Here is a 16,004-nt window from a genome sequence, read left to right as displayed (position 1 = left end):
GTCATCTTGTTGCGTGGCTCTGACGCTATCCCTAGGACTAGTAGAAGACATTCCCTTGTCAGCATGGTTGTGTTTTGCCACCACTCTGAGAGCAGCGCTCAAGGGCACCAAAAGGACTGAGAAGGGTGCACACCACTGCCTCCAACAGTTTGGACGGCTTATGGAGGTGGGAGAGGGCGAGCTGGACGGTGGCCTCCGCCTTGCTCCCCTTCCGGGGTTCCACCACCTCGCGGGGTCCCCAACCGCTAACTGCGCCCTGCTCCCGCCCCCGACCCCGCCCCGCGCTCTCGGCTAGCCGCCGGGGCCTGCAACTGGCCCGAGGCCGCGCCCCAGGAGTCCGCCTGCCCCGAGCCAGTTGGGTGGGCGGCCCGGTGGGTGGGCGCGGGGCCGCTTCTACCGGCTGGCGGCCGTGACTCGACGACCTTGGCCCGGAGGCTTTAGCGGGAACCCACCCACGGCGGCGGCGCGGACTTTGCCCAGCGCGGGGGACGGAGCGGACCGTGTGTCCGCGGGCGGGCCGCAGAGATGTTGGCCTTCGCTGCCAGGACCGTGGTGAGTGCGGCCGGGAAGCCGGCCTAGCGGGCCCTCGACCGGGCGGGCGGGCCGCAGACCGGGCCAGCGGCGCAGCTACGCCCGAGTGGGAAAACCGGCCGTCAAGGCGCCGCGGCCCGGTGCCTGCAGTCCAGCCTCACCAGCAGCTGCTGGGCCGGGGTCGGCAGGTGGGCTAACCCCGCTTGGCAGAGGGGGAGACTGAGGCTTAAGGTCAGAGGCTAGATCGGAGCCACACTCTGTGGCGCCAAATTCCAAAGACCCGGCAGACACAGTAAGGACCCTGGCTTCGGGCAGCACCTCCACCCTTAGGCCCGGAGCCAAGGAGCGGAGAGACCAAGAGTGTCTCCTCACGGTTATTCTCTGCCTCACACACCTGTCGCACGCTCAGCCTGAGCCATTTCTTCCCCGGCCAGAGCCACGTCTCCAACCCCATCCAGTTGGTCACCTTCCCCGGGCTTATCAAATGGCCCCTGGGGGATTGTGTGTGGCCAGAGACACTCCAGTGAGGGCATCAAGCTGGGCTGCTCAGAAAGTCCTCAGAGTTGGCAGAAGGCAGCAGGTGATAGCCCCATGCCCTCCCTCTCCACCAGTCACTTCCCCAACTTGATTAACAGCTACCCACCCCCATGCCTCCACCCCTACCCCCAATCTTCCCCGGGGGCAGCTTGGAGCAGATAGTGCTGCTATCCTGACTTGGATTCCTTTTCTCTCTACCCCAAGCGTATCTCTGTTTGTATCTCCTTCTGTCTGGGCCAAGAAGGGTATTCAGACACTGCCAGGCCCAGAGGGCTGAGGTACCCATCCACCTACCCAGAGGCTTTTCCAGATTTTCCAGGACCTCAGAGCTCCAGCTCATCCTTGCCAGTGCCAGCTGAGCTCTGTTCGCATCCCACAGATGGCCTCTAGGTCATCTTCTAGGACCTGCTAAATGGCCTGATCACTTTACTGCCAGGAAAACTGAGGCAAGGGGAGACTTGGCCAGCATCCCCTGGACTCAAATCTAGTCCAGTCCCAAAGCCAGCATTCTTTGTTTTTGGGGTTTTTTTTAAATTTTTTTTTAAATTAATTTATTTATCTGCACTGAGTCTTAGTTGCGGCACTCGGACTCTTTAGTTGCAGCATGCACGTGGGATCTAGTTCCTGGACCAGGGATCAAGCTCGGGTCCCCTGCATTGGGAACTCAGGGTCTTATCCACTGCACCACCAGGGAAGTCCCTGGTTTATTTTTAATGCCCAAAGGTCTGGTAACCCCCAGCTGAATGAGCCACAACTCAAGAGAACCAGGCTTTGGTGGAAGGGTGGCCCAGAAGGGCCCCAAGAGTCTTGGAGGGAAATGTCCATTTATACTCCCTTCCCAGTGTCTGCGCCTTTGCACCAACCCCAGTTTTCAGGACTATATTCAGGGTTGTGGTTTAACCTCAGCGGCCAAGCAGTTTCTGTCCTCCAGCCAAGTTGTCCCCCATCAAACACACCTATGCAGATTCTGACAGGTGCATTTTTAAAACCTTTTGGCCTGCCTCCTTAGCATTGGGCCCATCCAGGGAAGAAAGGGAAAAGTTTTCCAGGTTTCCTTCTACTCCAGTGCACACCACCAGTCCTCTCACCTGCTCCCCATTCCTCTACTTCTGGAAGCTCAGGAGGGTGGAACAGCTGCTCCTGTGACAGCCATAAGCCCAGATGCCACCACAGCTGCTGTAGCCATCGCCACTGCCACCTCTGCCTCCCCCTGAATCTTGGCTCTTGTCTTTTCTTTCCAGCCCGGGCAAGTGGCTGCCTCTTGCTAGGTTCTGCTCACCCACTTGGTAGCACAGTTAGGCTTAGAGATCCAGCCCAAGGCAGACAGACAGGGCTCAGAACCTCAGTCCTGCCATGGAGGACGGGCAGCAGAAAGAGAAGGTATGAAACGGAGCCTCTGCCGCTTGCCTGCCCACTGCTGCCAGCAGCCTCGGACCCTCCTGTCTCTCTTTCTGTCCGCCTCCAGAGTCTCCAGACTCTCCCTCTCTGTCAGCTCTCACCCTCCTTGCCAGGCCACTCAGCTCTCTCTTGGCACAGCGCTGCCCCCATGCCACCCCTGTCCCCACCCCACAGACAGGAAAAAGCCCAAGACCTCGCCCTCACCCAGAGGTACTGTCGTCGTCTGGCCCTATCTGATTTTCTCTTCTTCCCTCCTATGTCTCCACCTGGTAAGGATGGGAGAAAAGGAGGTGGGGACCTCCGGGAGGGAGTGGTCACCTCACTGCTGGCTGGCTCATCGTCCCAGGGTGAGAAAGGTGGGGCCCTGTGCATCCAATAGGTGAGAGGTCCCTCTGAGCTCTGCCACCCCCAGTAGGTGCCATTCATCCTGACTCGGTTCCTCTGAGTGCTGCCAAGATCAGTGACCACTCCCCACCCTTCTCCATCCCTACTTACATCTCCTGGCCCCTAAGAGGCGGGGACACCTACAGCTGGAGAGCTGGGAAACCAGGGCAGGCACCACCCAAGAGGCCGTCTCTGACCCCCGGAGTGGGCACATGAGTGCCCAGGACTTCGGCTTTGGGATTGCCAGGGCCTCCCAGAGCCTGTGAGAGAATGAGCAGGATGTTCTGCTGCCTGCAGGTGAAGCCCCTGGACTTCCTCAAGCCCTCCTCCTTGATGAAGGTTTCCAGTCGCTTTAAGACACACCAGGACTCGCTACCCCGGCTGCCCGTGCCCCCACTCCAGCAGACCCTGGACCGTTATCTCAAGGCGCTGCAGCCCATCGTGAGCGAGGAGGAGTGGGCCCAAACCAAGCAGCTGGTGGAAGAGTTTCAGACCGCGGGGGGCGTAGGGGAGCGCCTGCAGAAGGGGCTGGAGCGCAGGGCCAGGAAGATGGAGAACTGGGTGAGTGGGAAGTCAGGGGGCACACCAGTCCCCTTGGCTCGTGCGGAGGTTTAGGGAATCAGGGCACCCCCCACCCAGAGACCCTGGGTCGTCGTGAGCGTCCCTCCCGTGGCCTGTTGCTGGCTGCATACCCCAGATTTTCCAATACGGGCTGCTCTGGTGCATCCATTTGCACCACGGAGTTTCCTGAGCACTTACTCTGTGCCTGGCACCAGGCAGGGTGCTGGGTGAGCAAGAAGGGCACCGTCAGCGGCCTGCTGGAGCTGACATTCAAGTAGGGCAGGAAGAGGACACACGCGAGTGGACGAGGTCATCTCAGGCAGTGAAGTTCTATAGAAATAAAAAGGACGATGCGAGAGTGAGAGTGGAGACCAGTAGCATCTTCATTCTGAAGGGGCAGGGAGGGCAGGGAGGGGGCGGTGTTGGGTCTGAGACAGACAGAGGCAACAGCACGGGCAAAGGTGGCAACAGCTGGCGCGTTCGGGGACAGAGGCTAGAGTGGAGTGCAAGGGCAGCGCGGGGCGGGGCCCCCGGGAGAATTCGGCACTTGGACTTGAGCTCAGTGGGAGGGGGCTGCAGGGTGATTATATTGACAGTGACTCATTGTCCTGGTTCTGTGTCTCAGTCTGTCACAAAGCATGTGCAGATGTGTCTGCGCTGATGCCCCGGGCACTGGTCTGTGCGCGTCTTACACCCTCAGCATGAAGTTAGAGAGGACTGCCCTGCTGCTGGGAGGGAAGCGAGGGTGGGGCAAGGAGCCCGGTGGGGAGGCCGGCGGGGAGAGTGTGGGAAGTCATTTGGTCCAGGGTATATTTCGGTGTCATGGCACTTGCCGATGGGGGTGGGGGGTGGACAGTCCTGTCCTAAAGCAACCGTGTGGGGGAAGCGAAGGGGGATGTGTTGAGAGAGGAGTGAATGAGGGAGAAGCGGGTGTGCAGGAGAGGACCAGAGCCAGGTCTGGCCCTACAACGTGAGGGGCGCTGTGAGGGAGCGGGTGGAAAGGTAGGGGCTGCACAGAGGAGGTGGCAGTCATCAGCTGGCGGAGGGCACAGGTGAGCCTTGGCGGGTCAGGGCCTTGGACCCTGGAATCAGGGTCTCAGCAGGTCTGAGGCCTGGCAGTTTTCCAACTTTGTTTAGCCCAGAACTACTGCTTCAGACAGAATCTGCTGGCTAAAGGGCTGGGGCCACCACCCCCTCTCCACTCACAGGGCTCTTAAGGGGCTCTACCACTGCCCAGCAGATTCTCACTGAGGGAATGCCCACATCTACAGGGTCTCCCCTTGACTCCTGAGCTCAGGTCAGAGGCTCTGAGGTCCTTTGTGGCGTGAGGGCTCCTGGCTAAAGGGCAGCCCAGCCCGGCTGTCCCCAAGGAGAGGGAGTTCCTGTCTGCCCCTCCCTGATCTACAGATGAGGAAACTGAGGCCCAGAGAGGTAGATGGAAATCCCAGAGCCACACAGCAGCTCTCCAGGAGGCTCCAAGTTAGACAGGAGGGTCTGGCTGATCAGGGGCCGTATCTCCAGGTCACAAATCAGCAGACAGCAGTCGCCCACTGGCCTGCTGTGCCACCCGGGCACGTTGCCCTCCTTCACCCCTTGCCAGGGGCCCAAGGCCAGCAGTTTCCCAAGGGGAGTCTGTGGTGAAGAGGCATGTCCCAGTGCTATTTAAGATGGGGTGCGGAAGCACAGTGGGGCCTGGGTCTCCAGGGATTGAGGAACCTGCCACAAAGAGGCACATTGGGCCTGTGCTTGGGGGAGTGTGTAGTGGGGGCAATGTTGCCATCAGCACCTAAGGTACAAGGGTGACAGTCACCTGGTTGTCCCGAGACAGGCGCTTTCAGCAGCATGTCCATGGCTAGTCCCCAGAGATACCCTGCCCTGGGCAGAGGACGGCCAGCCCAGTAGAGATGCAGCATGTGTCACCTACACCTTGTCACTAGTGCAATGATTTGTCTTTACAGTGAGCTCCCCAGATTACCCTGACCTTGAGATCCAAGTGGGTGTCCATTCCCTTGTCTGACAGCAACAAAACTGAGGCCACAGAGGACCAGGATTCCTGAGGGCTCCTCTGAACCCCAGGCTCCTGCCTACCTGGACAGTGCCTACCTGAGATGGGCAAAAACTCATTCATCAGACTTTCTTTTTATATAGCTTTCTCTGTTTTCCTTTCTGTCTGTCAGACAGACGTTTTTATTTCTAAAAGTATTAAACTCATTGACCTGAAATGTGTAAGATAAGGAAAAATGGTTGATATTTCTGCCTCTGTTCTTCCCCCCACCCCAGGTTTCCTGCCAGTCTTTTTTTCTTGGCAGTGTTGCCTGATTTCCCTCGCTAATGCTGATTGGCTCCATCTAAAGGGAAGATGATGGGATGCTGCTGGGTTTAAGGGATTGGGCGGGGTCTGGATCTGAACATTCACGTTGAGAATCTGTGCTCCCTAGAGGGGACAGAGGGTGCCCAGCCAGGTCCACTGGCCCTGGTGGGGAAGGGGCAACCTGGTCCCCGCCCACCCCTCCTCACAGGCTCTGGTCCTTCCCCCAGCTGTCCGACTGGTGGCTTAAAACAGCCTATCTCCAGTACCGCCAGCCCCTAGTCATCTACTCCAGCCCGGGTTTGTTGCTGCCCAGGCAAGACTTTGTGGATCAGCAGGGCCAGCTCAGGTGAGTGCCCAAGGTGGGCGTGGGGCTCTGGGCTTTCTGCCGGGAGGTCGGAAGGGCCCCAGCCCTGTTCGTTATCTTTCATCCCCACAAACAGCCTTAGGAAGTAGGGAGCATCATCCCTATTGTACAGGTACGGAAACTGAGGAGCAGAGCAGTGAAGGCACCTGCCCAAGATCACCTTTCGGGATTGGCTGACCCAGACAGGAAGCAGGATCTTCCTGGCTCCAAAGCTTCATAGCTGTTAACCACCAAACTGCAGACTAGGTCCCCTCCCTCCCCCTAAACCTGAGGCTACCCCTCACCCCAGTTCTGGCACTTCACCCCTCCTTCCTGCTCTCCTCAGCTGGCCACAGGGGTGACCTTTGTACACAGTCCCCTTTCCACATTTGGCCATGTCACTTTGCCTTGGCCTCTGTTCCAGTCCTACCAGGGGTAAAAATACCAGTGACAAGGATCTCCTGCCCAAGGGCTAGACACTGACGGCTATCACTGCTTCTCTTAAAGGGATCAGGGCACCCCAGGAAGGGCCAGGGGTTCAGGCCCAGGAACTCCAGCCAGTGGGCCCCATGTTGGGGGCCAGGAGCACCCCCAGGCTTCGGGCATGGTTGATATGGCCCAGACAGTCCAGGGATGAATGGCAGGTTGAGCAAGGTGGCCTGGGGGACACAGAGGCCCAGAAACAGGAAGGGATCTAGGAGAGGGGAACACCTCACGCCACTGCCCTCCCGTTCACCCTTCCCCTACCCTCACAGTCCTAGGTCCCTCCATAACCGATGCTTCAGAGCAAGGTGACGGCCTTCCAGACTCCAGGCTGTGGATCAGGGCCTCAGGCCCTCTGCAGGTGGAGTCAGAGGGCACTGACTCATAACCCAGCCATAATCATGCTGCTGTTCCTGCCAGGCGCTTGGCCAGCGCATCTCCCTAATCCCTCTCTGCACTTGAACTCCTTCAGGCTCTCTGTAAGCAGTGAGAGAGGAGGAAGGCAGTAGGTCGCTTCCCTGGACTAGGCTGCTCCCATCTCTCTGGTGTCTCTGGCCCAGGGACCTCCTTCTGGGTGTCCACACAGCCTTCTGATCTCTAACTGGTCCCTCCAGGTTCGCTGCCAAATTAATCGAGGGCGTGTTGGATTTCAAGGCCAGGATTGACAAGTGAGTGGCCCCGCCCCCACCCTGTCTCCTCCCACCTTGATTGCCTGATCGCCACAGCCACTCCAGCCGGCCCCGCCCTACCCCAAGCCGGAGCCCCCCTCCCCGCACCCCGCACCCCGTGCCTGGGTGCTGAGCTGGCCCAGAGCTCAGTCGCTTTCACTTCCTGTTGACGCAGCCTCTTTTGGGGTTGGGGAGACAGAGCATGGGGATTGGGACACCTGGGTCCTCTGCTCCAGCTGCCGTGACCTCCTCCTGGTGATCCTATTCCAGGAGACCCCTGGAATTGGCATCCCAGCCAAAGAGGACCCCGCCCCCCTGGGGTTGACTTGCCACTTCATCTTCCCTGTGGCAAACTGAAGCCCAGAGAGAAGGGAGTTTCCAGGGTGACTCACGAGCAGGGTGGATTTCAGGCCTCCTGACCCAGTTGGGCTCCAACAGGCCCCCCTGTCCCCAACCTCACACTGAGGGGGAGGGGGGACACGAAGGGGCCCAACATTGCTTGTGTGAGCCCCACTGCCTGACCAAGCCCGCAGCCATACCCAGAAGCTCCCTGTGGGTCCCGCCCTCCTCCCTGTCCCTCTGCCCTGCAGCGAGACCCTGCCCGTGGAGTACCTGGGGGGAAAGCCGCTGTGCATGAACCAGTACTATCAGATCCTGTCCTCCTGCCGCGTGCCGGGCCCCAAGCAGGATTCAGTCACCAGCTTCAGCAAGACCAAGAAGCCACCCATGCACGTCACCGTGGTGCACAACTACCAAGTGGGTGGGCCCCCGCAGTCTTAGCCCCCGCGCGGTTGCCAGGAGGAGACGGGCGGGGCCGAGAGTCAGCTTCCCCAACACACCTGCCCATGTGCCCCTGGAACAGGCAGGCCCTGGGCCTCTCTCCGCCCTGGGTGTCCAGCCAGGCCCCGGCCTGGGGGAGGCCAGGAAGGGCTGTGGGCTTGGCCAGCCTGGGGAGAGCAGTGCAGGGACCTCCGCCCATCTCCTTGCCCTCGGCCTGACGCCATCCTCTCAGCTGGGCTGCCAAGGCCAGCAGGAAGCTATGCTGGGAGGTGACGGCTGCCCATCTGAGGCTCCCACGAACCCCCTTCTCTCCACCTGCCTGTGCCCGGACAGTTTTTTGAGTTGGATGTGTACCACAGCGATGGGACGCCCCTGACCTCGGATCAGATCTTCATGCAGCTGGAGAAGATCTGGAACTCATCACTGCAAACCAACAAAGAGCCCGTGGGCATCCTCACCTCCAACCACCGTAACTCCTGGGCCAAGGCATACAGCACCCTCATCAAAGGTACCCCTGGGAGGGGAGGGGAGGCCCACACCAGGCCCTGGGCAGCCACGTGTCTCACTGAATCCTCTCAACTCGGAGCGGGTGCTGTTGGCCCCATTCCACAGAAGAGGAAACTGCAGTGCGGTTGGGTTCAGTTAGTTTATTCTTTCTATTAAGTAGCAAGTTGCAGTGAGAATGCAAGTCCTCTGGCTGAGGAGCCCACCTCCACCATCCCTCCAAATCCCGTGTTGGTCAGGGGCATTGTCCCCAGAGTCAGCCCCTGGGTCGGATCTCAGACTGCCTCACCGGCTCTCTGCATGACCTGGGCTTCTGTTTCCTCCTTTCTGAAGTGGGTCAGGTGTTAGCCCTACCTCACGGGGTGCCGTGGGGCTGCAGGCCCCTGCTAAGTGAAGCTCCGGAGGCCTCCCCAGGCCTGGCCCCCGTGCCACCACACACACACGCGCACGCACATCTCCACAGACAAGGTGAACCGGGAGTCAGTGCACTCCATCCAGAAGAGCATCTTCACCGTGTGCCTGGACGCACCCATGCCTCGGGTCTCGGAAGACGTGTACCGCAGCCAGGTGGCTGGCCAGATGCTGCACGGGGGTGGCAGCAAGCTCAACAGCGGCAACCGCTGGTTCGACAAAACGCTGCAGGTGAGGACCTGGCAGGGCCAGGACTCCCGCCCAGGCACGCACCCAGGCTTGGCCCACTACTGCCCCGGGACTTCCTGCCCCTCCCCTGGAGCCCAGAGTCCCTGGCTTCCCAGCTTGTGAAGCAGGGGGGAAGCCAGCAGGTGGACGCGGCTATAATTAGCAGCAGTCAGCCTGTCATTACTGGGCCTGGCCCGGTAACCCGCGTCACCCCTCCAACATATCCATCAGCAGATCAGAGAGAGCCTGGGATGTGGGGCCAGGCAGAGTGGCGTAACCTTGGTCATGACTTTCCCTCTGTACCTGTAAAATGGGGTGGTAGGACTCACAGGGGTCGTTGTGAGGACTCGGAAAGGTCTGTTTAGCACGGGATGTGCTTAGCGTGACCTGGGACAGGTGTTCCAAGGCCCCCAGTGAGTGTTAGCGATTAGGAATAACAGTAATAAGTCAGCAGAACCCCTTGAGATGGTTCAGGGATGCCCTACCCATGGGACCCAACCAGAGAGTGGCTCCAGGAACCTGGGGCTGTCGGGGTCCCCATTCTCCTCTGCAGTTCATCGTGGCAGAAGACGGCTCCTGTGGGCTCGTTTATGAGCATGCAGCAGCAGAGGGACCTCCCATCATCACCCTTGTGGACCACGTCATTGAGTTCACGTGAGTGTGGTTCCCCCATCCTCCAGCCAGTTCTCCAGCTCCTGATGACAGGTGACACAGAGGCGACAGAGTAGCCTTCAAAGGAGCAACGGCATTCTCCCTTATACCTGGGAATCTGTTTCTTCAGAGGAAGCCAGAAGAGGGCATGGGTTTTAGAGTCAATCAAACCTGGGTTTGAATTCTGGCTCTGCCACTTCTCAGCCTTGTGACCTTGGACAAGTCCCTGCCCCTCCTCCGTTTCACCATTTAAAAGCTGAAATGAAAGCAGTTTTCAGAAGAACAAACCCAAGAGTATCCCTGGGCTGGTCCCCTCCAGCTTTGGGCACCCATCCTCCCCATCCTAATCCTGGGGATGGACCCAGGCTCCCGAGACGCCCAGCAGGAGCCTGAGACCCCCACGTCCTATGCAGGAAGAAGCCCGAGCTCGTGCGGTCTCCCATGGTGCCCCTGCCCATGCCCAAGAAGCTGCGGTTCAACATCACCCCCGAGATCAAGAGCGACATTGAGAAGGCCAAGCAGAATCTCAGCATGTGAGTGCTGGGTGCCAGGCGGGCGGGGCCGGGCCCCTCTAGCCAGAACGAGAGTCAGCTCTGTCATCGTGCCTGGCTGGTTCTGAGACTGCCCTCGGCCCCTCCCTGGGGTTGGCAGAGGCTGCCAGGTGTCTGCTCCTCACCCACCTCCTCTGACCCCCAGCATGATCCAGGACCTGGACATCACGATGTTGGTGTTCCACCACTTTGGAAAGGACTTCCCCAAGTCTGAGAAGCTGAGCCCAGACTCCTTCATCCAGATGGCACTACAGCTGGCCTACTACAGGTGTGCCCCGCCCCCCATGAAGGAGGGATGAAGCCTGGGGGCAGAGGCGGGGGGACCTGCCAGGGGTGTGCTCAGCCCACCTCCCACGCAGGATCTATGGGCAGGCCTGCGCCACCTATGAAAGCGCCTCTCTGCGCATGTTTCACCTGGGCCGTACCGACACCATCCGCTCGGCCTCCATGGACTCACTGACCTTCGTCAAGGCCATGGACGACCCTAATGTGACGGTGAGAGGTCCGGGGCAAGGGTGGGAGAGCTGAGTTTGAGCCTTCTCCTTTCCTGCTCATTCTGTCAACACGCAGTGAGCACCTATTGTATTCCAGTCCTATGGTGGATACTGGGCACCTAGGGGAAGATGGAGCCATGAATTTATCAGCGTGGAGCTTTCTCTCAGCCAAAGAGAAAAGGAAACTGCAGTGGACCCTTGAACAACGTAGGGGATAAGGGCACCGCACAGTCAAAAATCCACATGTAACTTATAGTCAGCTCTCTGTATCCATGATTCTGCATCCGCCAGTTCAACCCACCACGGGTCGTGTCATACTGTCGAATTTATTGAAAAAAATCCACGTGTAAGTGGACCCGCACAGTTCAAACCCGAGTTGTTCAAGGGTCAGTCATCAGCAGTGAGCACTTGCCCTGTGTCAGGCCTTGGCTGGGGACTGGCCAGAGAGATGGCAGCTCCAGTTCCTGCTCTCAGGGAGCTCAGAATCTAGAGTGGGGAGTGGGCCCCCGAGGAGGGTGGCAAGAACAGGAGGCTTCAGCTCCCTGTCCCCTCGCCCTGCCTAGGAGCACCAGAAGGTGGAGCTGCTGCGGAAGGCCGTGCGGGCCCACCGAGCCCACACCGACCAGGTGAGCCGGCGCCTCCTGTCCTTGCTCGCTTGACCCGGGCACTTCCCACCGGCCTGTCCACCTGCCTGTCCATCCCTGCAGCAAATGGCTGCTCCCCTTAGCATCAGACACCCCTCCCCTAAGGCTTGGGGCACTTGGAGCAAAGCTGAACATCCCCATTTTACAGTGAGAGAGACCAAGGCAAGGTCCAGTAACTGCCCGGGTTGGCCTCTGGATCTTGCGTCATGCTCTCCCTGATGCCCCTGGAGCCCAGGATGCTGAGGGTGTGCACGGGCTGGCAGACAGCAGGGTTCCTGCCCTCTGACAGCTTGGGCTGCAGTCAAGGGGTAGAGGTCTGGTTCCCATCCTGGCCCTGAGCGCCTGTACGTGCCAGGCTTTGCCCATGTCACATGCAGAGGTCTATTTAGATCTCACTGCCGCCCCGCAAAGGGAGTTTAGTGACTGTCCCTACTTCACAGATGAAGACACTGAGGCTCCAAGATATAAGTGACCTGCCAAGGTCCCTGCCAGGATGAGGCCAGGCCGCCCAGCTGCAGTCCTGTGCTCTTAGGCTGCACTTTCCTGCCTCCCTGGGTGGGTCCCTGGGCCTCAGTTTCCCCATCTGTGAAGTGAGGGCTCTTCTGCTTGGCTGCTCTGGTCTCCCGGGTCTGAGGGGGCCGGTGAATGGAAGAGGCATTGCCGCCACAGGCTCCTGAGGAGGGCAGCGGTGCCTCGTGGGCCTGAAGCCCCTGTTCCTGACGGCTCCCCTTCCTGCAGGCCATCCGTGGGGAGGCCTTCGACCGGCACCTCCTGGGCCTGAAGCTGCAGGCCATCGAAGACCTGGTGAGCATGCCCGACATCTTCATGGACACCTCCTACGCCATCGCCATGCACTTCAACCTGTCCACCAGCCAGGTGGGCCACTGCCCTAGGCACCCTGGGGGGTAGGGGACAGAAGCCTCTAGAAACTGGAGCCGGACAAAGGCTGCACCGAGTGGAGCCGAGGTCCAGAACACGGTCACTTGGTGGTGATGTGACCCACACAGGCGCACTGCCGAAGCAGCTGAGCTCTGGAGGAGGAGCTGGGGTCAGGGGGTTTTGCTGCAGCTCAGGCAGGCTGAGAAGGAGTCAGGATCCCCCCCACCGCCTGCTTTCATTCAGTCACTGATGAGATGTTAACGTCTGATCCATGCCAGCCTGCGCCGGGCACTGGGGTAGAGCAGGGACAACCACTGTCCCTGCCCCCGGGGGCTCACATTCCAGGCAGGAAGCCCAGGGGAGGAGACAGCCCCCACTCGGGAATGTCAGGGAAGTCTCTGTAGAGAGGGGACACCGGAACTGCACCCCAAAGGATGAGAGGGAGTACGCTGTCCGCTGGAGACGAGGAGAGGGCATCTCGGGCAGAGCACGGTGGGAGCTGACGTGGAAAGGCAGGCTGGTGCCACCATGGGGCTGGGATGAGAGCCTTGGTCCTGTGCCATTCTCAGGTCCCTGCCAAGACAGACTGTGTCATGTTCTTTGGGCCCGTGGTCCCAGATGGCTATGGTGTCTGCTATAACCCCATGGAGGCGCACATCAACTTCTCCGTGTCGGCCTACAACAGCTGCGCAGAGACCAATGCGGTCCGCCTGGTGCACTACCTGGAGAAGGCGCTCCTGGACATGCGCGCCCTGCTGCAGGGCCACCCCCAGGCCAAGCTCTGAGCCCTGCTGCTCAGGCCTGCCGGTGCCACAGCCAAGCTGCCTTGGGCTGGGCCACCCACCGGGCCCTACTCCTTCGCTCCTTTTCCCCCTGGGCCCCCCGCAGATCTGACCGAGTCTGGGACGGCATCCCCTAGCGGGGCCCGCGGCGCCGAGCTGAGTACCTTCTGTGGGTCCTCGCCAGCACCCGGGCTGAGTCCAGAAGCTGAGCAGGAGGTCGGGCCAGGTGCCTAGCATCTCACCCGCTGCGGCCTCCTCCTGGGAGAGGAACCAGCCGAGCTCATCCCTCGTCAGGGTGGGGACTGGGAAGTCCCTTTCTTACTAGCTCAGCTCTGCCCAGTTCCTGCCATGTGTGTGGCCAGGCTGGGGTCTGTACCCTGATCCCTAAGCTCCCAAGGACCTAGAGACAGGGTTACCTGGAGCTGGGGGCCTCCAGGCCTCCCCAAGGCTGAGGGGCCAGGGCGCGAGGTGTGCTGGTGGAGGGGAAGCCCACGCTGTGTCACAGCACCGTCCCCCGTGGCTCCGTGCTCTTCTGGATGATGTGGCTCACAGGCCCCAGCTCGGTTGCTTCCACACAGCTTGATTCCTGAACCATGTCCTGGTTGTATAATAGTCTCACGCGAGGCAGTTAATAAAGGGGAAATTTGCTGGGAAAGAGTTGTTTCAGCAGAGAAGGCAGGCAGGTTGCGGCAGATGCCTGGCTTTGCCTTCCTGCAGCTTTCCCCGCATCTGGGAGCTGGTGTCCAAGCAGCCAGTGGGCCCAAGGGTAGGGCTCCCAGAGGAGCGGAGCTCTCAGGCTTGGGTCAGGAAGCCAAGGGCCAGCTCGGACCTCAGGGCTCTGGGCCAGGACGGCACCAGACCCAGGCCTGCGTTCTTCACAGATACCTCCCACCTACCCATGACCTGGGCCTCTCCAGTCCCATGGGCTGTGTGCGGGGACAGCCCTCCCAGGGGACTGTGGGGCCCTGTACCCTCGGGCCTGGTTGTCTGGGCAGTGTGGCTGACACCCAGGGCCCAAGGCCTCACCTGCTGCCTTGCACTGGGCGCAGCAGGAGTGCTGGCTGAGCAGCCGTGCTAACCCCCGCCCTAGCCACTGCCTGGGACCACCAGCCACCAGATCATGTGGCCACCCAGTCCGAACATTATATCTGTCCCCAACCCCATGCACCTGGTACGGGCAGGGTGTCCTGCCAAAGTCAGCTGGGCTGCTTGTGGAGTGCGGAGGGACTCTGGCCCTGAGGAAGACACATGTGAAGCCCCAGAGGAAGATGCCAAGGGCGGGAGAGGCCACCCAGCCTGTGGGTGAGGTGCTTCATGGCCTGGCTGACCTGTGATGGTCACTGAGGGAGGTGTGTCCTGAGGTGGTCTCCATGTTTCAGATGACGGAACAGGCTCAGGGAGCGCATGCCACGCTTTTGGGCAAAGCCTCAGGGAGCAAGGAGTGGAGCCCAGCCCACGTGGGGAGTGGGTGTTACCTGAGGCCTGGCTGCTCCTTGGGACCCCAGCAAGGCCAGCAGGGTGGGGTGTTGCCAGGGCAGGAGTGCACGAGTGTCCCTTCAGGGACCTCGAGCAGGAGGACCTGAAGAGAATCCCACCTTGACAGCACAGAGGCCTTGCCCTGCAGCTGGGGAGCAGGGCTGGCCCCTGGTGTCCTCAGGCTGGGTCTCAGGAAGCAGGGCCCGCAGCAGGAGCTGAGTGTGCCCTGTGTGAGCAGCGCTAGGGCGGAGCTGCACCGACCCAGCGGGGGGCAGGCAGGGAGGGGAGACAGTGATGCAGGCCAAGGACACTGCAGTGACACACACCCAGGACTCCTGAAACTCAAGTTCTCAGAACTGTATGGGTCTGACTGTAAGGCAGGATTTTTTCCCAAAACGTTATCCTTCAGAAGTGAGGTCATTCCGTTGCATTTGAGTTGTTATAGGTCTCATAACACAGAGGCTCACTTAGTTCTTTAGGACAGCAAAGTACTGTTTGGGGAAGACACATTCAGCACCTAAAACAACCCCAATCACTGTTAGATGGAATGCTTAGAGGTCCCCTGGTGGAACTTCTAGGGGAAAAAAGTCAAAAGAACGATGAAGATGTAGTAATTATTCCTGAGGGTGTGACCTGTGACCTCACACTTTGCAAGTGTTGGATGCAGGACAAGCAAGTGTCTTACGGGTCTCTGGACATGAGGGGAGGTAAGTTTTGGGGAGGTCACGTACTCCTACAGGATCGATTTTTTAAATCCAGCTGTCTGAATGTTACACCAGTATGTTTGGAATAAAATTTCAAGTACAGTGTCATGCATGAAATCCAGAAGGTGCTGCTGTATCACAAACTGCCTGTCTAGTGGACCCAGGAGAACTAGGTCAGCAGACCCAGAGGTTGCCCAGGGACAACCAGACCCTGATGCCAATGATGCAGATGAAGAACTTGATTTTTTTTTTTTTTTTTTTCAAAATGAGTGAAAAAGAACTGTCCTCAATTTATGTATTTTGTGTAATACAGCATTTGAAATTTGAGAATAATAAAATTAATAATAAAGATTACTTGGCTTTTACCTAGATCCTCTAAAAGTTTGTCTCTCCGGGTTGGCAAGAACTTGATTTTGGCTCTCTCCATTGGGAAAGTGCAGTGGCTGGAATCAAGGGCAGGCCTGGAGCAGAGCCCCAAGGTCGAGTGAGGGCTGGACGCCATGGGCCAAGTTAAAGACTTGGGCTTTATCCCAAGACACTGAGGACGATGTTTTAGGAAGATGCTGAGGAATGGATTAAAGGGCCCTGATGGGTGGGGATGAGGGCAACCTGCCAGGAGGCTTTGCTGCTGCTTAGCAGGGGGTAGTGGGCTGGGACCCAGACTGGCCTGGAAGGCAGAGAAAG

At 59.3% G+C, this 16,004-nt stretch overlaps 1 protein-coding gene across 2 annotated transcripts; it reads left to right on the top strand.

Annotated features, from left to right (window-relative positions):
• The first annotated feature begins 15 nt into the window (after positions 1-15).
• CRAT (carnitine O-acetyltransferase) lies at positions 16-15,689 on the top strand. 2 transcript variants are annotated; one of them, XM_059925799.1, is made up of 15 exons: positions 16-552; positions 2,310-2,448; positions 3,148-3,411; positions 5,950-6,068; positions 7,163-7,216; positions 7,807-7,972; positions 8,330-8,504; positions 8,964-9,142; positions 9,693-9,793; positions 10,204-10,323; positions 10,487-10,609; positions 10,701-10,836; positions 11,399-11,461; positions 12,218-12,355; positions 12,928-15,689. In XM_059925799.1, the coding sequence occupies exons 2-15, from the start codon at positions 2,422-2,424 to the stop codon at positions 13,141-13,143; spliced, it is 1,881 nt and encodes a 626-aa protein (XP_059781782.1). In that variant the 5' UTR covers positions 16-552; positions 2,310-2,421; the 3' UTR covers positions 13,144-15,689. The 2 variants fall into 2 exon arrangements, with proteins under 2 accessions (XP_059781782.1, XP_059781781.1); XM_059925798.1 differs by lacking the exon at positions 2,310-2,448.
• Positions 15,690-16,004: the final 315 nt, after the last annotated feature.

This window comes from Balaenoptera ricei, chromosome 6, assembly GCF_028023285.1.
Source record: "Balaenoptera ricei isolate mBalRic1 chromosome 6, mBalRic1.hap2, whole genome shotgun sequence".
Classification (NCBI taxonomy): Eukaryota; Metazoa; Chordata; class Mammalia; order Artiodactyla; family Balaenopteridae; genus Balaenoptera; species Balaenoptera ricei.
This window is presented reverse-complemented; position numbering and strand designations above follow the sequence as displayed.

What these genes read in the sequence shown, in the direction of transcription:
- CRAT (XM_059925798.1), top strand. Translation starts at nt 526, where the DNA reads ATGTTGGCCTTCGCTGCCAGGACCGTG. An exon ending in ATACAGCACCCTCATCAAAG is followed by an intron (nt 8,505 to 8,963) that starts GTACCCCTGGGA and finishes ACATCTCCACAG; the next exon opens with ACAAGGTGAACCGGGAGTCA. An exon ending in ACCGAGCCCACACCGACCAG is followed by an intron (nt 11,462 to 12,217) that starts GTGAGCCGGCGC and finishes CCCTTCCTGCAG; the next exon opens with GCCATCCGTGGGGAGGCCTT.